General features: G+C 40.1%; 1 protein-coding gene across 1 annotated transcript in view; it reads left to right on the plus strand.

Annotated features, from left to right (window-relative positions):
• Nucleotides 1-25039, plus strand: part of MACROD2 (mono-ADP ribosylhydrolase 2) — a 1460592-nt gene that overhangs the window by 1425836 nt on the left and 9717 nt on the right. Inside the window, exons 16-18 of the mRNA XM_075267382.1 lie at nucleotides 4104-4163; nucleotides 5977-6039; nucleotides 7159-7218. Of these exons, the coding sequence (XP_075123483.1) occupies nucleotides 4104-4163; nucleotides 5977-6039; nucleotides 7159-7218 (183 nt within the window). The remainder of the gene's footprint in view (nucleotides 1-4103; nucleotides 4164-5976; nucleotides 6040-7158; nucleotides 7219-25039) is intronic.

Raw genomic sequence — 25039 nt, forward strand, 5'->3', positions numbered from 1 at the left:
TTAGAATATAAGGGATTGCTATAGAGAGGGCGACCCGACTTTTTACATAAGATCTTGCGCTGACTGGCTGTTACCAAGAAATGTCTTTATTTCCAGTGAGTCGGCATGTCTTGGAATATGATATGTATCAGGTATGAAATGTAAAGGAACACAACACTTAAGATGCCATAGTGAAGTTTGTTTTAAAGTGTCAGATACCATTACTGAGAGAAGAGTGCTGAGCTATAAGTTTTCCATTTACATTGTGCAGATCTGACATTGAAGCCATTTCACAGCGTTTTTAAATTTAGAAAAACATTTTGGAGATGGAAAACACTACAAAAGCTTTGGTTTTCATTAATATATTGAACAGAAAAATACTTGATCTAGTGTGTAAGCCTCTGTTTGCATTGGGCTTATAGCCTCTATAATGTATGTGCTCGAATATAGATCAGATTCCCATTGCAAGACTAAAAAAGTACAGATGTCACTTGTTACGAAAGTTATTGCGTAAAGTCGCTCATACACTTCAGATTTTGGAGAGCAGCCATTGCAGCTGTCCAACTGATGATGACGAACAATCAATATTACCAGTGCCCTATTATTAGGATAGGTCGTTAGTTTCAGGTTGGTCAGGATCAAACACCCAAACCCCACATTGGTCAGTTATATCATATTTAAGAAGCAGCTGTCCCCCCCTGTTCAAATGCAGTTCCAGGTACCACCAATACATTGTACAGACAGGAAGCTGTAATGGTGGTACCTGGAACTGAAGCCCCACTCCCATTAACTTGAATAGAAGTAGGGTTCCTTCAGTTGTACTGTGCCAAATTTGGGGTTGGACTGATACTGATGACCTTAATCCGTGACTGGATCTGTGCACCCAACAGTGCTAAGTCCGACTTGTAGAAACACGCTTTATTGAAAACACGCTCCAGCGGTTAGTGGAGGTAACTGCTGCTGAGCCCTTATCTGACCAACGCAAGAGGCGCGCACCCATACAAAGGGATACCCCGGGGTGTTGGACCCCTCCAGATCACATAGGACAGGCATCATGATAACAAAAAAATCAATTTGGGATCTGAAATCCCCTTTAAAAGAATTTTGTCAATAAAAAAAAAATATAAAAATTGATATTTAACTAAAAACACGTCGGGATATCCTTTACTTTTATTTTTCAGGTCCGCGCCACCATTTTTGAGTTTTGTCTTCTTTCTTGGTCTTCAGAGAGCACAGGGCGCGTTCCCCCTGTGTTCAAAGCACAGGCTTGTCATAGGCTCCAGCACCGCCTCCGCTTCTGACTAGAGATGAGCGAACACTGTTCGGATCAGCCGTTCCGAACAGCATGCTCCCATAGAAATGAATGGAAGCAGCTGGCACGTACACTTTGCCGGCGGCCGGTCACTTAACCCCTCGCGTGCTGGCTACGTCCATTCATTTCTATGGGAGCGTGCTGTTCGGAACGGCTGTTCCGAACAGTGTTCGCTCATCTCTACTTCTGATGCGTCTCCTCCTCTTCCCTCATTGGAAAATGGCCAATGAAACAGCTGACTCCACATGTTCTGTCGCCATGTTGTGGTGGTCTGGTGTAAGAAGAGGAGGTATTGGAGCTGAGGAACTGCAGATTATGCCACCGTCTCCCATTTCTGGTTTCTACTTTTTGCTTATTTTACTCATGTCACAGTGATGCAAATGTGTGAAGAGTATCATGAACCATCACACTAGTCCAGAGCCTGGCACAATATTTACATGCCCCCAGGTATCTGAGCCTGAACATAACAGTTGCGGAGTTGTAAGTACATTTTGCAGATCCTCCATAACGCTGGTCAGCCTTCTGTTTCGCTTTGTTTGCCTGCAGTCACGATGCTAATTGATATGATTGTGTTGGCGCTCCGTATTCTGAATAACATAGTAACTACTCAGTCAATCTCTATAAAGATGTTAAGTAGCGCTGGAAATTACACAAAACCAATGAAGCAAAGACTACAACCTTCAATCAATCCAATTGTGTCTAAATTAGTGATGAGACGGCCAAATTTGGGTTTGAACATAACGAAATCCATGAAAGTTTATATTTGCTGTTGTTTGGATATCCTGGAGACGCGGCGCTTTTAGCGACATCTATTCTGATCGCTCATGAATAAGATATCTATTAAAAGCAGAACCTTTCATCAAATATTTATCTGTAAATAAAAAGGCCGGCGCTGTACGCCATCAGCGGCATAATGGAGCCCTTCACTTCGCCACTGGGATGGAGCTAGAGAATGACAGGGAGCGGTTTTTTGTGTTTTTTAATAAAACATTTTATCTCCCTTATTGATATATGTAAGCGTAATATTGTTGACAGCCGTTGCAAATTACTTTTGTGTAGTTCCTTAAACAAAGTATTATTTTTGCTTAGCACCAGACATTCGACGTTTTCATTTGAAGACTGTCGTATTTATTATTTATGTGTCAATTTAATAATATTCGCTGGAGCAATGGATTTTTATTTTAATGTTTCCACAGCAGATTTTATGACAATACAATTGGATGCATAAGTCTAAAATTTTACTTTCAATATTCAGCGAAATCATCCCACAAAATGCTTACAGCGGCGGTACCGGGATTGTTATCTGTCATTTACTATAGACGCCGAAACTCGGTGTGATGGTTGTGTCTACAGTTATTTATATGATGTTATTTATGATGTATTATATATCACACATTGTGGCTGTCTACATAGATAAGGTAGATACTAGGATACTAGTTTGTGTATATACAGTATATGACATATTTACATATTATATATAATATAATTTAAAGTAGATGTGTTTGTCTATATATATATATATATATATATATATATATATATATATATATATATCATATATAGATTATATATACACAACCTCTCCAGAAGACCACCACTTTCACCCCCATCCCCCTTACAGACTGATTTTCCTCCCTATACTCTATACTCTATATCTTTTTCAAGCAAATTTTATACTCTGAATAGACCCCATATTGACCTTACATACAGTGTGAGACTAATATGGATGCAGCTCTGTGCTGCCCCCCAATCACTGGACTGTAGGGACGTCGAGGAGAAAAATGACCAATATCACACAAGGGAGTCTATCATAGTCCATGTAGAGGTGCCCAGCCTACATACCAACTGGACAATCCCAGGAACTTGATGGGATGCGTTTTATGCATTCCCCACACCAAAAGGGGTATTCTTGGAGTGTTCCAAGGTGGGCTTTAAAGGTCTGGTTTTGACCTTTGAAATGTCTTCAAGTAATGGTGGGGTAAATGAAAAGGGGAGCCATGCTAGGAACTGGAAATGGGAGGGAGAGCCATGCTAGAGACCATGTAAGGAAAATTATTTAAAGGGATACCATACTTGGGACCTGGAATGAGAGGGGGAGCCATGTTGGAGATGTTAAATCATGTTGGGGACCATGATTTAGAAAGATGTCAAGCTGGGGACATGAGATAATCTTGAACTAGAACTATGTGTGTGTGGATTGGAGTTACTCATGTACAGTACTATGGCTGTTTTATTAGTTCCAGTCTTGGCCTGGTTCTGTGATACCTGGTTATGTGTGATATGCTGAGGCATAAAGATTTTGATTCTTTCATCATTATTTGCCGCGGACTCCATTGGACACTTTATTCCGCATTCTGAATACTTTTATCACAGTTATAATATAGTTTTATGTGAGGGAATGTCCAGAACATGCAATATTATTATATTCAGACCTCCTATCCATGATGAAAACGGCCATGTCCACACTAATGTTGCAGCTTCCGTTTGTAATGGAGGTCACATTTCCAGTTCCATTATACAACCATTGGCTACCACTGGCTTATAATATGGTTATGGATTATGCATTATGGATTTCATCGTTTTGGCAGGAAAAATAGAGACTCATACAAAGCAGGGAGACACAAAGGAGGAGGAGTTTAGCAATCTTCAACCTATACTTCTTCAACCTATACTTCAGAGTTGACCATCATGTGCCATGCGTGTGAGGGGTCTGAGAACAATTGACAGTCAACTACGCTTCTTTGACGTTCTATTAAATTATGTTGTAAGATATGTGATATTTTGGTATTATGGATATTATTTTTGTTCCTAGAACAAGCTGAAGACCCCGTACACACTAATGCAGATGTGGACATGGCAGAAGCATCTCAAGGTAAAAACTAGATCTACTTCAACACGTCTAACTTATGATATATATGGAAACGAGTGCCATAGTATGCCTTGTTATAGTAACTTTGTAATAAGACCGAGCCTTTGGTATAATGAGAGCACCTGCCATATGAACACTGATGTATATTGCAAGCGTATTTAACTGGTAAGAATATATATATATATGTGTGTGTGTGTGTGTGTGTGTGTGTGTGTGTGTGTGTGCGCGCTAAAGTTGGATGAGTAGCAGATCAAAAAATTGACACAAGGTAATGGGACTGATTATAAATATACACGCCTATTATCAGCCTTCAAGTCCACGCACACTTTGGGACATACTCGCACCTTATTTGAGATTTGAGCATGGACATGAGCCGATCACTTCAGTCACATAAGGTTTAATAGGGAACTGCTCAGGAGATTTGCCAGCCCATCCAGGAGTTTGGGAGGTCTCACCTTATTTTGGGAGCTTCTTCGACATTGCAGAAGAGTTGATAAGTATAAGAGTTCCAGTTACAGCGAAACCCATCATCTCAGAAGACAGAAGTAGCAGAGTTGCTCGGGGTCTAATAGGACCAGCAGCTTTGGTAGATTGGGAAGCATTTGGAGGTCACTCGATTTCAATAGACACAGTAGTTTCACAGCCTCGATTCACTATATAGTGCAGTGTTACAAGGAGAAGACCAAACCTAAATAAGTAATAAACTCAAAAGCAGTAATAAATTCTGTTTTCTTCCCAGGATCTTAAACTGTCTCTGACAGATAGAGAATGAACCCGCTACTGCTAGATTGTAAGAGACTTAATGGAACATCAAATGGTGTCGCTGCAGATTAAAGACAGTGATATGAGGTTAAGGGGAGTCTACCACCATCCAGATCACTTATGGTGTGGTAGGAGTTGTTAGTGGCATCGTAAATACCTTTTTATGTCAAAGTGCAATCTTACTGCTGACAAAAATAGTTAAACTGTATGCAACTGACCTGATCGGTGCTCCCGAGGTGTGCTATACATGGGTACATTTTTACCTGTTCCAGCATCTCCGTTACATAGAAATTGTCAGGTCGTTGTGTTGAGAGTACACGCGTGACCATGACCATTACATATATGGATGGAAGGTGGATTTTCTAAGCAGCAAAGTTGCTCTTTGATAGAGAAAGAAGTCATGTTTATGTCACTGCAGAAGCAAATAGGTGATTTTGGTGGTCGGAGATGTAAGAAAACCTACTGTACTTGAGCTACAGTAAGACAATCCTTCCTAATTTACATAGAAGACATGCCAGTGATTCTAAAGATTATAGAACCAACTGGATTACTAAATGAAGAAGAACCAAACTTTGGATTCCATAAGACATATCACCATACAAGGGCAACATTGCTTACAGGAAACCTTTGAGGTGCCCAAACCACGAGCAGCGCAATATCCCACCAGGGACCCAGGTTACATGGCAGCCATGTTGTACTCCGAAATGCTGAAGAATTTCACACTTAGTTAAAAAATAAACAGGGGTCGGAGACAGTGGAGTCTGCCTGCGATGATAGGGAAAGACAAGTAGAGGGGAGAAGCCCCCCAGAGGACTTGCCCCCCACTACTGACTCCTTTCTAAACTAAATCTCCTCTGTAAGCCCCAGTGTTTCCTAGTAAAACGTCTCTCTCTAATGAGGTCCCTTGTCAGGATTTCGCGCTGTCATGGCTTTGAACAGATAAAAGTGATGACAGGTTCGCTTTAAATGGACTTGGCTGTCATATATAAATGTGCAAACAATACAAATGGTAAGCGGAGAGGTTTTCATCTATTATGTCATTTCACTTTAATAGATCAAGACATTTCAATGGATAAAGAAAATAGAAATGGAGAGGAAATGAGCACTGAGCCACAAGGTAATGTCCATTAAAGTCTATGTTAGTGTTTGGCTTGGTCTGAACACCGGCATATTCTCTAGATGAACTATCAATATAAAAAAAATGGAAAAGGATTTCTATTTCAGTATCCTCTTCAGGTGCTATATTTGGGCATTTGGGTATTCTTTTCAGGAATATAATTTAGTATACTGTATTACTGTAGATTATGTGGGGCATTGCAGTGGATACACTATGTATCAAATTCTCAATAGCAAACACCCAAAATTTCCTCCTCATTGACCCCTCAGTGCCTTCCACATTGTATAATAATTCCCAAGTGGCCCCCACATATAATATACTCCCTTTTTCTGAGCCCCCACAGTACAGTATGATTTCCAATTGGTTGTCTCCACCTCGGCATAATGCTGTCTTAGTGGCCCCCACACTCCCATAACACTCCCTTTGTGGCCCCACAAACACACTCATGCCTTTTCATTGACCCTCACAGTATAATCCCTCCCTTAGCGCCCCTACACACCACATAATGCTTCCTCAGTGGGCCCTCCACATAGTATAGTGGCCTCACTTTGTATAATTTCTCCTCGGTTTCTCCCACATAGTATAATTCCATCTCAATTCACCCCATTGTATAATGCCCCCTCACTAGTCCCCACATAGTATAATGCCCTCTCAGTGCACCCCACTTAAGCTTCTAGTGTAGAGGGAGAACAGTGAGCAGGGTGCCATAACCCCCAATGCTCCTATACAGTAATCCATTGTATGTTGTATCATTGTAACAACTAAACAAAAGATGGTGGGTTTATATCCTGGATCTTTTGCCCTAGTAATGCCCATGATGTGAAGGTTATTATCTAACCTTTAAACAAACTTTGCAAAAATGAATAGGGAATATGGGAAATGATGCAATTTCTGGCCATTATATGACTTCTCCCTTATTTCCCTTGTTTCCCTTCAGCAGGCTTTATCTCCCTGTTCTCCCTGAACTGCTGGGTTATAACTAGCTGCTATACTTATTCTATGCAAAGTTTGTTGAAAAAGATAGTGATGATTTATATATAGACGTATTACTCTGTGTTGATTTAACTCTTATTGAATTTCTCTTTTATTTTATTTTTTTTTTTATTTTATTTTTTTTAGTTCAAAGTGGAGATAATTCTAAAAAGACCCTCTCTACCCCCCTAGAAGATGAACAAAATGGTAATGTACACATAGTGAATTATGGTCTTTAATGCTAGAGTCTAAGTTTGGTGTCTCTCTTTCTCTCTCTCTATACATATCATATATATATCGCCATACTTTTCTGAAACACCACCGTAGTACGGATATGGCGTCAGTGCCCAGAAGATTTATTGATTCTATCATCATATCATTTCAATTTTGTCTGAGCTATCTGTGTGATTTTCTGAGCAATGCATCCAGACTTGTATTAAGGGAAGATTTATCATACAGGGAATTGTTGAAGTCAGTTTTGTTTTATTCTGCACCAAATTTATGAAAGTTGCACAGTGTTTGATAAATTGAGACAAACTTCCTGGCTACACGTATGTTGTGTCAATTACTAAGCTCATTGTTGGTCATGTGTCAGGTGCCCAAACCACGAGCAGCGCAATATCCCACCAGGGACCCAGGTTACATGGCAGCCATGTTGTACTCCGAAATGCTGAAGAATTTCACACTTAGTTAAAAAATAAACAGGGGTCGGAGAAAGTGGAGTCTGTCTGCGATGATAGGGAAAGACAAATAGAGGGGAGAAGCCCCCCAGAGGACCTGCCCCCCACTACTGACTCCTTTCTAAACTAAATCTCCTCTGTAAGCCCCAGTGTTTCCAGATGGAGCTGATAACTCACAAATCCAGTTGCTGGTTACCTTCGCTACAATTTACATTATGTACCTTTCTAACATGCCAAAGAACAAACATTTTTGTGTGAGTATTTCTTCAACCATTCTTGAGTTCTTTTAGCTCCTTACAAGCAACCAGGTATCTGGTGGTCTGATAGTTGGTGGTTGTCACCCAAATCTTCAATGACTACCAAGAAAAGCAATCTGTTCTTATTGGTAGAAATCTGATCTATTGGTCAAAAAATGGCTAAAAATGGTTCTTAGTTATATGGTTTATATTATAGTTTACATTATAAGGCTGCGATCACACCTGCGTTGGGTGATTCCATCTCCCATTCCACTTGAAAGGACTTGCAAGACTTGCTCTCTGCATTTTTCAGGCGGAAACCTGGCGGACCCCAAGAGTGGAAACCCCAACACTAGTGTGAACCTAATTATTTTATAATGGGAAATAACTTTTAGTGTTTTCTTGTATTCTGTTCAAATTTCCAAGCCAAAGAAAACTGGCCATCTCTTCTTACTTGTCTGTTTTAGTAAATATTTGCATTCTTTATTAGACAATTCTGTGACATCGTTTTATAGAAATTGAATACACATGAATACATGGGTATGGGTGAGTGTCCCTAAGAAATCTGATGTTGCCCAATCAGTGTTACCAGTTTCTGGCTGTGTACAGACACACCCCTCTGACAAGGCGAATGGTAACTCCCAGTTGTCTATTTCTTAATATTCTGGAGGGAAAAACGGAGGAATTGTAAAACATGAAAACATTATTAGTATGAATTAGTAGAATTATTAGTATTTGAGGAATGTGAGTCTTTACTGAAATAGACATGTCAGTGGTGACAGGTGCTCTTAAAATAATACTCTGGCTGGACATAGCTCTACAATAAGTTTGTAGGGGCATCACAAGGTACAATTCTCGCCCCTTCACACTGTACACTGCTGACTTTAGGTGCAACTTTAGGTGCTGTTACTTATTAAAGTACTCCGATGACGGAGGTGACAGGGATTACAGAGACTTAAACCAGGACTTTGTGGAATGGTGGCAGCGGAACCACCTCAGGATTAATGCTGGGAAGACAAAGGAGATGGTCGGGGACTTTAGTAAGCAGAGATGTGCTCCAAATCTGGTGGACATTGAGATAGTCAAGACCTATAAGTACCTGGGTGTGCTCCTCAATAACAAGCTGGACTGGGCTGATCACCTGGAGGCGCTGCACAGAAAGGGCCACAGCAGACTCTACCTGCACAGGAGGCTGAGGGGCTTTGGAGTCCAGGGGCCTTTTTCATTTCTGTGGTAACATTAGCCATCTTCTTCAAAGTGGCCTGCTGGGGAAGTAGCATACCAGCCAGGGACAGAAATAGACTTGACAACTTGACAGGCTGGGTAGAAGGGCCATGGGGAGCCCCCTGGACCCAGTACAGGTGGTGGGTGACATTTAGCATTTAGTTCTCTGTGTGGAGTGACCTTCACTTAGCCTGATGTTGATTATACAGCCTGACCATGATTGGGAGGAAGGATCTCCTTCTTACACTTGGGGTGAAGCATTCGGTCACTGACAGTACTGCCCAGTGCTGTCACGGTCTCATACATGGCTACCGCGGTCAGGCTACATAATCAACATCAGGTTAAGCAAAGATCACTCCGCACACAGAACTAAATGATCCTGAAGTCTTTCTTTTTTTTCTTAGTTGCTGTGACTCCTGCTATGTGCTTGTATGTGTTCTTTCTTGAATTATATTGCTGTATTATCCATGTTGCTTTAACACACTGAATTTCCCCATGATGGGATTAAAGGATTATTTTATTTTACATGATTTCTATAGGCACTATATGTACCACCATAAGCTGTTTCAGCATGACACCATATTCTAGAATTTTCTTATAGAAAAAAACCTTCTCTGATGGAATATGGCACAATTTTGGAAACAACTCCTTATAAAGCACTTTATAATTCTATATAAAATTTGATTGATACATAGAACTGACATATTTTTATGGGTGCTGGATCGTAACTGTACAACATCATTGAGCATACCTATGGAGTGTGCAGAGGACCCAATATCTTCATCTGACTCTTAACATATTCCACTTTTCTACATGGCACAAAGTAGTTAGGAGCTCCATTATAAATTTAGAATCGAGGCCTAGGAGCCTAAAATTACTCTACCGTAATACTGTAAGGCCCAAATATAACGGTAACGATTAATCCACATGTTGACAGCACATTCATAGTTTGCATAAAAATGTTATAAAAACGTTACTAGGTTTCCTTTCAGCAAAAAATAATCCATCCTAATTTATAAGCAGCCATGACAAAGTCTGAACCATCTTCATGTATCTTGAATTCCAATGATTCTGAATCTTCCAGTTTCCACAAATGTCAGTTTTTATTTGACATTAAATACCGGGCAGATCAGTGGGTGACACCGATCCCGATATGAACTGCATCAACCTTCTAATAAACTTCTCAGGTCTAAGATGTTGACATGGACTTAATTGCAAAACTGTGTTAACTGTATTGACACCTCAATAATGCCTCGACAAGTTAATACTTGGTAGGTCGCGTGCAAATATCACTTTGAGATGTTTGCTTTTTCACGTTTGCATCGAGAGCTTACATGGAGAATTATGATTCCATACGTACCGCCGATCACGCCATATTGTGATTGCTTTGTCTTAGTTAAAGCTCTTGTATTAAATTTAGGTAAATGGCTTTGATATGCTTGAATTGCAGACTCATTTGGTCGCACTATTATACACTAATTGCAGTTTCCTTGTTCCCTGTTTTATTGTCCTATTAACAAAGAATTAACAATTTGCTGCGTGATGCAAAATTGCTGCGTTCTATAACACACCATCAGCCCCGAATGGACTCTGTTGTTGTGTCCTGGTAGGCAGATGAAAGCTGAATTTTTCAGAATTATATTCCATTATCACAATTAGACAAACACAATTTTACATTTAGCTGTGAGCAAACACATCTGCTTTTTGTTATAGATAACAAATACCATTTCAAGATTTCTCCACTTTCCAAAGAAAATAACAGGCGTGCAGCAATATTGCAATACTAATGTGAGATGACAGCTGCGGGGCTCATGTATTTCCTGATATTTATGTTTATATATAAGTCTTATTAGTAAGTCTCTATATGTCTTTATATGTTATAGGTTTAACTATATAGGGTTATATAGAATGGCTTCATTCGCTATAGTTAGATATAATAATATAATGTTCTATATAATAGCTATCAATAGATATAGAGTGTTCTATATTATGGCCTAACTAGCCTCTGCCTGCGACTTCATCTGCATGTTGTGGCGTCGATGATCCACCTATATTCAGCAAATTGCTGCCGTCGATGGTTCGCCTGCTCTGGCGTTTTGGCAGCTCTCAAGCTGGTCTGCTGGTCAAACTTGCTCCTCGTGCTGTGCCTGTGATTATTCCAGCATCTGAGCAGCTCACTGGGGCGCCATATAATGAGCGTGTTGTTGGCGTTGATGATCCACCTCAGCTCTGCTTGAGGAGAACTCTGTGACTTCTTTGCTTCATTGCTCTCATTGTTTTAGAATTTTGCAACAAATTAGATTTTCTTTTTCTCGGCATGTTTAAAATTGGCAAACTGCCGATTTGGATTAAAGGTGTTTTCCCATTCAGTGTGTCAGCATGTTGCCTGGACTAGATCAGATAATATGCAAATGCATGTACAGAATGGACTGAGGGTTAGCTGAGTGATTACACAGAGAGATAACAGACCAGGCTTTATCAGATCCTGAGATAAGCTGCTGCCAAGAGCAGTGTAATATAATATGTGAACATAAATTCATAACAGTCATGAAGCCATCTCATTTACCGGGAGAAAAAGTAGCCAATGTGTTACTCCAAGTTACAAACTATCTATGCGCCACATTTCATCCAAATCTGTGCAGTCATTTTTGCATGATTGAGTAACAAACATCCAAACTTTCACATTTATAATATTGGTATTGATTATAATATATCAGCATTATTTGCTGTAGTCAGAAATAACAATATAGCACACACACTAATCATACTCAGCGCTGCTCTTCACCACCCATCTCATCCGGGTTCAGACCTTTTCCCTCATTCCCTCTGTTTCCAGTAGCTGCAACTCATTACATTGCAGTCAAAGATCTTTCAACAGCATACAGAGATCTGTCGGCATTGCCTAACATGTTTGTTGACCAACCTTGCTTAGAAATTAAAGGGGTTGTCCCATCACAAGGGTCCTATCTATACTGCTAGTTTATGTGGCTTTAAGACTTTTCCTAAATGCATTGCTTTATCAAAACTGCTTTGTTTGGCCGCTATCTTAATTTATTCACTTCATTGTTTACACTCCATTTCTATGGCCCTTGGGATTATCTGCTCATTTCCCAAGTGATGTAGCTGCCTGCTCTCAGGGGGGAGGGAGGGGCTGGGAGCAGCTCTGAGCTGTTTGTGTCTGATAAGTAGTGGAGCTCTGGGATTTCTGAGCTCTTATCAGTCGGTTTAATTGGCTGATAAGGGTTGAGATAGGGAGTCCGTTACCTCTGTATGTAATGCAAACTGACTCAAATCCAGCTCTGCTACATCAGCTTCACACTGTGGTAATTCATTTACAACCAATCCCGTGCAAGTGAAACCCTGCCCACCAATGTGCCAAGAAAAGCAGGAAGTGAAGAGAGCATAACAGCCTGCAGGTTAGTGAACAAGCGTCATAGGAGTACCCCTTCAATGAAAATCAATGAAACAATGCAGATTCCATGGCAGATTTGGTAAAATGTAAAAATTCTAGGCAAGATGCCAGTGAGATGGTCCGTTGCAACCATTGATCAATCATGGCACACACCAATCTTGCTTGTGTATCACAGGTTTATTAAACATGTCACATACATTACATCCAGGCCACTCCAAATGCTCTCCAGGCAGACTGTGTCTATATCAAACTAAAGTTCAACATTGACTGAAAAAGTGCAATGTGATTTATACAATATCTCTAATAAATATCTACGATACACAAGCTCTATAAGTGTGTGCCATGGACCGCGTCTCATTACTTGTGATTCTAATCGTGTCCACCTAATTAGGTTACATAATGACATAATGGCTAATCTATGATGTCACCAACCCCAATGTTATGTTAAAGAGCTTTTTTGCAATTCTTTGAGTGCCAATCTCTAAAGACATAAGACTTCTTCTTGAAATTAATGTATTCTTAACAAAAATGGTTTCCCAAACACAGATTAACATGGGCCCGTTAATTAGTAGACATCTCCTTGGAAGGTTCTGCTTATTTCCTTTTGTTGTTCGTTGGTTTCAGCTTTTGATACGGATGCTCGGGATTTTTTTTTTCCTTTTCATTCTCTACCTCGGAGAAAGTAATAGTTTCATTGACTAAGTAATTAAAAGCATCATGCACCTTTTCTCTCTGGCTAGCTGCCCTTCTGTTCCTCACCGTTGTTCCCGGTGTAATGTCACTAGCAGATGGTCCGAGATTTTTCACCCTTTCAAAAGTTTCATTTTATTCCCATCTCATCAAGCATGTCTCCGCCAAGTGTAATTAGCTTAAGCTTCCAAACCCTCACTGGAGATCAGTTAAAGTTTCAATAAAGCGTTTAAAATGAGAAGGTTAGACATTCGGAGATAAACCGTAATGCTACAGACTCATTTACCAAACTTTCGTAAGCGCCCTTTGTTTCGACGTTGTCTTCTACGAGACACTTACCAAAAGCCATTAGCTTCTGTTGTGTTTGGATAACAAAGCCGCACATTTATAGCATATAACTAAAGGCTCTTACCTTTTCGCAGGGTCAGGCTGCCTCTGTTTTCAATTAATTTTAATAAAAGGCCTTCTTTAAGGTTGTCTTAGGCTAAGTGGTAAGTTTCAACAGCAACAAAAAAAAAAACTTAATGAGCACCGAGAAAACTTTGGTTTCTAAAAGCTGGAAGGAGTGAGTGTGTTTATGGGTAGAGAATGGAAAGATGAAGAAGAATTAATTATCGGGAGGAATGATCTCCTAAATCTGTATCGGAATAAAACAAAGAAGCTCGTCTTAAGATGGCCTACTTTCAAGCTGTATATTCATGAGAGTGTGGGCTTTGTTTCACAAGTTATGGGATTCAGGCAAGAAGTCATAAATTGTTATAATAACGGGATATAAAATTTCCTAGTCCAGAAATTACGATAATTCAACTTACAACAACAGTAGTCATTCTGGAATAACTCGGAAATGGTTGAATAAAACATTCAAAGACTTAAAGGGGTATTACAGCTCCAAATGCATGTTTCGTACTGATGACCTATACACAGGGTATCTTATCTGTGGGGTCCAACACTCTGACCCCGCACAGATCAGCTGATCCGGATACTGAAAGCTAAAGCAGTTGACTAGGAGCAGAAGCAGTCACGCCATTCAACTAATACGAGTTGCAAGTCCCGGAGCCACAACCATACATTAGACAGAGCTGCAGCTTTATTCCTATTACTTGAATAGCTTAACTGCGTCAGCTGCCAGTCTACTGCTCTACCTTCCATCATCTGGATCAGCTGATCTGTATGGGGTCAGGGTCTTGGACCCCACTCCAATAATCCACTGCAATAATGTATGCGGCATTAGATGTGAATAAGTCTTCAGTATGAAAAGTGGGGCCTGAAAACTCCCTGATTTCAGCAGCATCGATCAACCATTTAGGGTGTTCAGAAAATGTCCATTATGCCCGATTTTACTGTCCAAATAATGAGGGACATAATCCATAAGACGGGTCATCAAATAAAGATTGGCAGGGGTGTGATAGCTGGGCCTCTAGCCGATCACTTTGCATGAACAGCCTCTTTAGTATCTACAAAGTCCAGCCGTGCTGGATATTGCAGCTTAGCCCATTCACTTGGATGGGACTGAGCTGTGATCAGACCATGTGGCAGATAACATCACGTGGCTTGTGCTGCTTCAAATAGCTGATCTGCTGGGGGGCCCGGGTTTCAGACCTCACAGTTTTTCATTTGAGGACAGTTGCAGAAACCCGCTTTAAGTTTTACTGTCTTATGACTTTGTGTACTTGTGAATTGAGACCACTATAGGGACAAGTAGCACATATTTATCATGCAGATAATGGTCGCAAGCTGCTACGATATAAAAGAAAGCCCATGAGCAGATACAAATACAGTATAGGAGAGGCAGGTTTTCATTTCGATACAACACAAAAGAACAACTTATATTCCAGATATCTTGTAGATTTTTTTTTTTGGTCTGTTTTTATACAATTCAATAGAATCCTTTTTTCCTTTCCCGTTTATATATTCCTTAAGACGCAGTCACTAAACACATGGATTTCAAATAAGGAGAATGCGCTGAAGCATTTGATACATTGCCTGTCAGCCTGACAGATTGTTACATAGTTCACCAGTTTATGACTTCAGATTCAGACCCAAATGTAATGTCTCCTGGAAAGTTTTAAAGCAGAGGAAAATTGAAACACTTGTTGGCGTTCCTGTTAACATATCACTGTGAGATTTATATATATAAAAAAAACAACTTGTGCAACTTTTCTTGGTTATCTTGGAGAACAAAGAACAGAAGTCACACATATCTAGTCGTGGTAATGCATTTTATATCTATACTTTATGTACAAGAGGAGATCTCATAGAAATATGCAGCATGACTTATAAAAGGGAGAAATCCTCACTATAGCATTAGGAAATCTCTAATTATATTTGGGGGTGCTGGTCCCCTGTGCACGGCTGCCAATCTGTGGAGAGAAACAAGTTGTTGAGTTCAGGAGCACCAGGCATGAAGTGGACTGATATGTTATTATTCAGATCAGGACATGTTAGTAATCAGGTCGCCCAGTAATGTAGGCTTTTGCTGCTTTCAACATGTGCCATTTTCAGAGTAGGCTCTTCTTCTTAAATGGGTTGTCCAGGATCTGAAGATATAATGCTATATACAGGATCATGAGCTGACTGATTTGGAGTTCAGGTATCATACCCTGGCCAATCTAGTACTGATGACCTATCGTGTCAATAGGTCATCCCTATCAAATAGGTTCCAAACCTGGACAATCCCTTCTTTCCACAAAAATCCAAACAACCTGAATCCTATGATTGTTATTGGTATGAAAAGCATTCAGCTCCTGGGCAACCCCTTTAAGCTGTCCAATGCACTTTGAAGTCGGTACCGCTATTACAAGCAGCTCCTTCTTCCAAGTTGTCCTCAAAGCCAGTTCATTCCTCAAGAGCGAACTGAAAAACTGGAAGTGAAAGGGAGAGGAGACAGGAGGGCAGGCGAAACCCTGAAATGGGAAAATACCGGAGGTTGAAATTTTTTGCGTTGCCATTCCAATAATGCATAAACGGGTTAAGGAATGGAGAATCATGGAAGGTCTTACTCTAGTGTACAGAACTGTCAACTGGAATTTCAAGTCCGTACAGCTAGCATCTATTATATTAAAGTAGAGCTCCAAGTGCGCTGGATCTCATGCGGAAATCTAAAACTCTTGATGAATAGTTCTGTAGGCAGATGGGGCAGGAAAGTGGCTAGGGCAGCCATAAATCAGTCTGCAAGACAGAAAACTTTCTCACTGTAAAGTCGCCTTCATAACCAGCAAGCGGTAGAGCCGACGTCCTCCTTAAGCTTTGTGTAACTATCCTCAGATTTTTCTTAAGCTTCAGCCTCAGATTCCCATTACACAGTGTTTCGAACATCCTTAAATGTTTGTGCTGTTTGTCTCCCCTTTGTTGAGATCAAATACGGCGATGAAGAAGGACTTATATTTGCTTTGTTTTTCTCAGTCACACTTTGTACTTTCTTAGTTTTTTCTTCAATCCACATGAAAAACTAAAGCAGAAAATACAGTTTGACCTGGCAAACTGCTTTACGTGTAGTACAGAATGCATTGTATTCCCAGCACAGCTCTAATGAATAAAAAAAACAACAAAATGGAACAAAATGGTAACATTTCTCCCAAAGTATAAAAAAAACAAAGGGGCTTTTGTGCTTTAATTCCATTATACATAACAATGGCCTCTTCGTGCTGATCAGAGTTATTGTTGTATTCTTGAGTATCCATCAGTGCACCAATCCCGTTCCAGTCTATTTTTTTTTGTTTGTTTTATTTTCTATATAAGCATAAAATCCAACCACGGTAATGACAATAACATATTATCTCGCTGTGAACATAAAAGTGCTTGTTCCAACTTTCAAGTGATTTCTTAAAATCGCTGTGGGGAGTTAGAGAGGGGACCAGGCATTGGGCAAAGATATTATTGTAATAGTTTATTTTTAGATAATTTTAGATGTAAGCTCTGCCTTTAATGCTGTAACATTGCCGCCATTTACCGAACAGTGGGTTTTCACTGCTATACCGTAACAAATGCGATGTCAGGGTATTATAATATATTTAAGTGCAGGCTGAAGTTACATAACATTTCTAGTCATTTTATTGTAAGTGCCTGGCAGCCTGTGAAATGTGACATATTTGAGGACATAGAAAAGACTAACTGCAGGCAAAACCCGAAAATTTGCCATGATGATAGACTTACGGAGATTCACCTGCCTCCGGTATCTCTTGAGGTTGTTTGATCTCCTCTACTGGTATAGAAATAAAAATATGAAATATTCCCAGTGCATTACCAGTAACTATGGATTTTCCATCTCAAAATCATCAATACAGTATATGGGAACATGGAAGGTGATGAGGAAACAGAAGACAACAGTGATGCAGACAGTTGTAACATACTGGGGCAGGGAGAGAAATGGATAATATAGGTAGCATAAATGAATAGTACAGATGAATATAAGAAAATCTATAGTATATCTTATTAAAGACTTTTGTTTCCTTCTCCACTTATTAAAGGGGCTCTATCAGCAAAATCATGCTGATAGAGCCCCACATATGCGTGAAAAAAAAATGGCCTGGGCGCATGCGCAGTAGCCGTAGTAGAAGCAGCATGCTACTGCGCATGCGCCCAGGCTATTTTTTTTTTAGCAATGTCAGTTCGCGAGCGCCGGAGGAGGACGGGACCCGAGGACCTCGCAGGAAGAGGAGGCGTGGATGAAGAAGACGGCACACCCTGAACGTTCGGTAAGTTTATCACATTCTGTTTTAGGGTTTTATTTTAAAACTGGGGGGTAGTTTAATATAACATTTACGGTGCCTGAATAGCCTTTTTAAAGGCTATTCACGCATATGTGGGGCTCTATCAGCATGATTTTGCTGATAGAGCCCCTTTAAGCTTCTCTCATCTTCACTCTGTGTGTCTGTGTGGCTCACACAGAAACTCTACGGAGAGGGGAGGGGGAAGAATGAGGCTGTTAATTAATATATTTTTCCTCAATCTGTTAAGTGTGAAGATACAGAATTTTTAGAAGTTTTATATTCCTTTTCCAGCAGCATCTACTTCCCCCTTCCCTCTCCATAGACTAATATGCTTGGTAAGCGGAGAAGGAAACATTTTTCTAACATATTAAACATATACATTACAAAGTTTCTAACATTCACTTGTACTATTCATTTATGAGAAGTTGTTTTATAATTGGACATATGCCCAGTACGTCTGGCTGATACACAGATATATATTTTCCGAGTCTGCAAATTGCATCCTGAATAGCCCTTAAGGTGCTATGTATATAAATAATTGTCCTCTGAATGCTGACTCAGCTGTTGTTGTTTGGCTCACCTAAGCCCGCATTTTTATTTCACTGGGGTGATGGAATAAACCGGTGCCTGACACCCTCTGGCAGTGACATATTTCTGATAGAAACAAAGGAACGAGTAGGTTGCAATCCAATATGTTTTGTTCTTCTTTACCCAGATGTGTCATTGGTAGGGTTGAGCCGATCTTGACTTTTCAGGATCGATTTTGAAATCCGATTTCCAATCATTTTTCATTCGAACCCGATCTCGATCCCAATTCCGATCCCAATGCAAATCAATGGGATTTTATTACTAATCAGAGATCGGATTTTAAAAACAATCCTATTCACTATACAGCATGGAATCTAACAATTGAACGCTTTAATTGTTAGAATCCACGCTGTAATCACTAAGTAGCCAGAGGATTTTTTTTTTAAAAAAAAAATCTCTACCTGCAGAGATGGCTGGTCCGGTGCCCGGTGTTCTCGGTTTTCTTCGCCTCGCTGCCTCCCAGGTTAGGAGAGTGTGGGCGGGTTAGGAGAGTGTGGGTGGGTACTGGGAGGGGAGACATCATGTCTCCCCGCCCTGTACCCACCCCCACACTCTCCTAAGCCACATGCCCCGCCTTCTTCCTAGCTCTTTAACAATAACCTGGGAGGCGGAGGCAGCGAGGCAAAGAAGACCGAGAACATCGGGCACCGGACCAGCCATCTCTGCAGGTAAGTAGCTACTAGAGATGTTAGCTAGTCTCCCATTAGAATGAATAGACGCAGCCGGCGTGCAAGGGGTTAAGGCTGTGTGCTGGCTGCTTCCATTCATTCCTATGGAACCGCAGTGAGCCTTCACACTGAGTATACACTCCATTCAGAATGAGCAGAGCATATACTCAGTGTGAAGGCTAACATTGTTAGCTTTTCCCCCAATGCTTGGCCAGTAGCAAAGCATTGTGGGAAATAATCACTGATCTCAATCCCCCCTAAAAAGATTGTGTTTGGAATTCCGATCGCAATCGTGAAATTTTCTTGATCGCCGATCGGAATCCGATCTTTTCCGAACACGATCGCTCAACCCTAGTCATTGGAGGATTCTTGGAAGTCCACTTTGGACTGCCAAATGATGCCACAGTAATCTAAAGCTTTGGCTGAGTTTTGTCTAAAGTGTATGGGTTAAAATTCACAGAACCAAGGTCTGTAGTCCAGTCCTGCAGTACACAACCAGCAAGCAGGTGGTTAGTCATACAAAGTAGAGTCAGTCGATGGGAAAATACAGACAGCATGAGTTAGGAACTGTCAGTAATCCTGAAATCCTGATTGTGGCATAATGTAAGTGCAAGGTGCCCATAGATGGAATAAGGTTGCACATGTGACCCAAATATACATGAGAAACTTTCTGTGACTTCTTTTCTGGGAGAATGCGTTGATGAATACTATAGAAATATACTCGCATGAGTGGTCTCCATCAATTAGCTGAAGCAGAAATCAGCTACGCGGAGAGTTTTCCTCTCTCTGGAGGACCCAACACATCGGTGCGCTACACAGTCTTCCCACTGATTTTAATAGACATTGTGTAATGCTTCATTTCACCTATGGGCGCACTGTAGGGGAGTTGAACACCGCTGCCAAATTAGAGTTGATGACTATGAATCCCAGCAGAGGGACAACCTATGTTCAGTTGAACTTTTTGGAACTTTGTCGACCATATGAGACTTAGACTAAGTGCGTTACCATATAACTATTATTCTTTTAGGGAACGGCAGACGATTTGGTTGTCATAAATATAACTTCTCTTCCAATAGACTAATAGACTAAAAAAAAATATAGCAAAGTAATAAAAATAAAAAAAAATTGTAAAAATAGGAAAAAAAATTGTATATGGTATAATCCTATATAGAAATCTGATGCCTTTTCATTAGATTACATAATGGATTCTCTTTTAACTAATATTTAATAATTTACTCCAGTAACTTAGATATATATCACTATGTCTTAGAATTATAATGTGCCGCGTCTATAGAAATAAATGTATTGATGTGTTGGTGGGCGAGTCTTAAATATTTGAGCTCGCCGGGATATCTCACTTTTCTCAGATCTCTTTTCAACTTTAGCTTTGCACTGGCACTTTTAAGAACGCTACCTTTTACAGATGAAAGGATTGCGTTTCTCAATTACCTAACAGTTGGAGTCTAGTCATTAATTCATAATGATTACCCGCTGCCGAAAAATCTTTATCTTAATACCATTAGAAAATCTCTAATTATATTTGGGGGGAAAAATAGCTTTAATAGGTTTTATTATACCCACTGTGTACCTTAAAAGTAGACCTGCGAAGTTAATGTTCTTCGGAAAAATACAACATCTCGAAAAATTAAAAGCAAGCAAAGTGCACATACATGGCGAAGGAGAAGAAAGTGTGGTCATACGAGCTTGTGATCTGGCTACGGGCGAGCTGTGGGTCGCGTTTGTTCTCATTTTACGCTCTTTGGACTCATTATTATTGTAGGAGCCCATTGGTAGGATTATGTTATTCTGACTGAAGAAATGGAATTTTAAAAAAAGATGTAAAAGAACAGCAGGGATTCGCTTCATTATACCCGCTGGGATTTCTTATTATTGTTAAATGCTGCTCTTGCATGAAGACATGACCTCCATATACTACTGTATATCCAAATATTGAACTCCATGAATCACGTCATTCATGTAGTACAGAGTGGACAATAAAAAGAATCGGAAGATGGATATAGCAAACGCACTCATAACAAAAGAATTCATAGTAGTATATTCTCTGTCGTTGCCTTTTATTGGATTCATACCTAAACTTTTGAATAACTTTTGATTTTCTTTGTGTTAATTTTTCTAATATACTGGATTTTGTCTGAAATTCTGTACAAAATCCATGTTGTCTCCTTTGTATTCTTGCCCTCTTTTTGGTAGCCAAAATCCTCGCTGTTTCTGACTAAGTCTACTGGTGTAATATTTATTTATTTATTATGCTTATATAGCACCATCATATTCCGCAGCGCTTTACAGATATTGTCAGTCCCTGTCCCATATAAATACAATCATACAATCAAAATTTCCTATCAGTATGTCTTTGGTGTGTGGGATGAAACCAGAGTACCTGTAGGAAACCCACGCAAACACGGGGAGAACATACAAACTCCTTGCAGATATTGTCCTTGGCAGGATTCGAACCCGGGACTCCAGTGCTGCAAGGCTGCAGTGCTAACCACTGAGCCAACGTGCTGTAATAGAGGGAACTTCAAACAGGCATTACAAAACACAGAACCATGGTTCTGGTGTCATGTGAAAGATGAGATTCTCACAGTCACACTTCAACTTGGGATAATAGAAGTAAAACTATGATCTTGATATTACCCTAGAGAAGGACCCACTCTCCAGCCATAGCAAGAACCTATACTCCATGGAGAAGCAGTGACAGAAAGTAGATTTTGGCTTACAGAAAGAAGTGAAACTCTGTTAATAAAATATATTACTATACTTATTAATGACACAAAATTATTTGAAGATTTGGAAGTGACTCTGCAGCCAACAATATTGTTGTCATCCAACTAAAGTAATGTTAACAATCTTACTAATGTTACCATCGTAGACAATACTTGGTATTGTGCAGCCCGATTCCCATCTCATCAACAAGTGTGGCAGTAGGCATCTTGTTTTGTTTTGGGGTTTTTTTGGGAGGGGGAAGGGGGCAGTGAATTTATTGCAAACTTGGGTAACTTCTTTAAAGGAAATAGTTGATAAGTGTTTGATATCAGAAAGAAGCACAGCTGGTACCCCACGATCACTAGAAAGGGGGTATGGTTGTGGGAATAGAAACACATCTGCGTTTGGTATTCCCTTCGGGAAGTCCACTTGGGGACCCCCAAATTGAGTACTGAATGAATTGACAAATATGGTGAGCTTATGAAAGAACACAGACCCAATAGACTATAATGGGGTCTGTGTGTTTTCCGTGCGCTGTCCGCATGAATCATGCGGAGAGAGAAGTACTTCATGAACTACTTTCCTATCTGCATGACTCGTGCGGAAAACACACGGACCCCTTTTTAGTCTATGGGGTCCATGTGCTTGTCCGTTTGGGGGGGGGGGGGTCCCCAATTGGAATGCCAAACGCAGATGTGAACTATGCCATGTTACTTGTGTAAACAGAGCCTTATACTCCAAATATCCACACTGTCCTTGGAAGATATAATATTAACTATAATGGATATTAGATTTCTGGAGCTGAGATATGGATTTTTACTTTTAATTTCCCTTAATTTTTCCCCTAATTTGGGCCAATTGATATTAAGCTCAAAGGGATTTTTGGCTTCCTCTGGATCAACACTGTAGGATTACGTTTTTGACATGATGAACCTGTGACTCTTTTCAATCTGATCAACTCTATATCTACAGATGTTGCCATTTTTGACTTAAACCTAATACAATGTAATAAAACACAACAAAAGCCATTGAAAGCAATGGGAACAAGTTGAGTTAACGTCTTACGCCAAGTGAAACATTTCTGGTGTAATAAGTTGCTATTATAACAGTGCTGTCTATGAGTCCCTGTTCATTTACGGCATTATAGGAAGAATGTATCTCTTTAGTCTCAATGACTGATGTGTGGACCAATTTATATAGTGTTTAGACTATAATAAAAGACACATCTCAGCCTTGTAGCTCATTGATAGACTGTCAGCCACCCAATTTACTTTACACTGTCATAGAGTTTGTAGATCAAATGTAAGCACAGGCTGAGTTGACTTGGCTCATACAGTAGTGCATTGCGCCCTTCGTATACCTTTTCTTCCTTCATAATGATTGATTGTATACTCCGACTGCCTGAAAAAGGGGTAATTAGGTTCGGTGAAAGGAAAATAAATGAGCGTAGTAGAGTTGTATATAAAGGCTACAAACAGCTTGTAGAACATTGTATGTGCCGAGGCTTTGTGCCGCCTCATGCAGTGAAATGGATTCTTGCTAATTTATAGTATATGTTAAAGGACAAATAGGAATTCACGGAAATTTGACAGCAGTAGCTCGGAGACGTAAAAATTTTAGAAAGTAAATGATCACATGAAAAAGACTTTACAGATCTTAGTTAGCAAAATATATTATTCCTATTTTTTTTGAAAAAAACAGAACAAAAAAACAACAACCCAAATTTGGTCTGGTTTTGGTTTTAAAGAGGACACTTCACCTTCTCTACCAACTCTAACTTTTTGGGTTGAATAGTTGCCTCTTTGCTGGAATTTTTTTTCTCAGACCCACCACCATCCTCGAGCAAACAATTTTCAATTTAATTTCAGCACAATTATGCTCTCTGTTGTCAGATGGGCGGTCCCAGGCTGTCTGTTCCAGTCCAGGGACCACCCATATTAAAGAGCATGATTGTCCTGAAACTAACAGATATTATTGCTTGGGAATGGTGGGGGGCTAGAGAAAAAATTCTACCTGCACCAAAATCAGTACAGCGGCATGTAAGATCTTTAAGGCAAATTGAAATTATTACTTAATATGGAGATCAGTTAAGTGTGAACATATCTGTTTGTGTTGGAACTTAAAAGTTATCACAGACAATCTGTTCGGGGAAGGGTTGAACAATTGGGATTGGAAAAGATCGGATTCCAATCGGCGATCGCGATCTTTTACAGCGGGATCGAGGTTGGAGGTTATCTCAAGATCAGCTCAATCCTAAAAGTGACTTTTCCCATAGAGAAGCATTGACTAGGGTTGAGTGATCGGGATTGGAAATTATCAGATTCCGATCGGTGATCGAGCAAATTTCACGATCGCGATTGGGATCGGCTGGAAAATGATCGGATTTTAAAATCAATCCTGAAATCTCAAGATCGGCTCAACCCTAGTTCTGGGTAATTCATGGTCTTGGCTGTTTACAGGGGATTGTACAGGTCCGCTTACTTTACATGAGTTGTTTATCCTAATCAAACTCTGCAACCTCTTCACCAGTACAGACATTTCTTCACTGCTTATGTGTAGTATGAACCAATGTCAAAAACTGTAGTCAAGGGGGCCACACGGTGGCTCAGTGGTTAGCACTGCAGCCTTGCAGCGCTGAATCTTGGTGTTCAAATCCCGCCAAGGGCATAAAACCATCTGCAAGGAGTTTGTATGTTCTCCCCGTGTTTGCATAGATTTCCATCCCATATTCCAAAAAAAGACATACTGATAGGGAAAAATGTACATTGTGAGCTCTATGTGGGGCTCGCAATCTACATTAAAAAACAAAACAAAAACTGTAGTCAATTCAGTACTTCGAAACAGGGTGTCCGAGAGTCATTCCCACTGATCTAAAAATAGTGGCCTACTCCAAGATTTCCTCCCACTCTGCAAAGACTTACTGATAGAGAATTTAGATTGTGAGCCCTATATAGGACTGACAATATCTGTAAAGTGCTGCGGAATATAAGTAAGCTATATAAGTAAGCCATCGATTGGCAGACCGTCCACTGACTATATGCAGTAGGGCATTAAAGAGGTTGTGCTGTTACGGACACTTACCCCCTATACTACGAAA

This window comes from Leptodactylus fuscus, chromosome 3 (assembly GCF_031893055.1).
Source record: "Leptodactylus fuscus isolate aLepFus1 chromosome 3, aLepFus1.hap2, whole genome shotgun sequence".
Taxonomy (NCBI): domain Eukaryota; kingdom Metazoa; phylum Chordata; class Amphibia; order Anura; family Leptodactylidae; genus Leptodactylus; species Leptodactylus fuscus.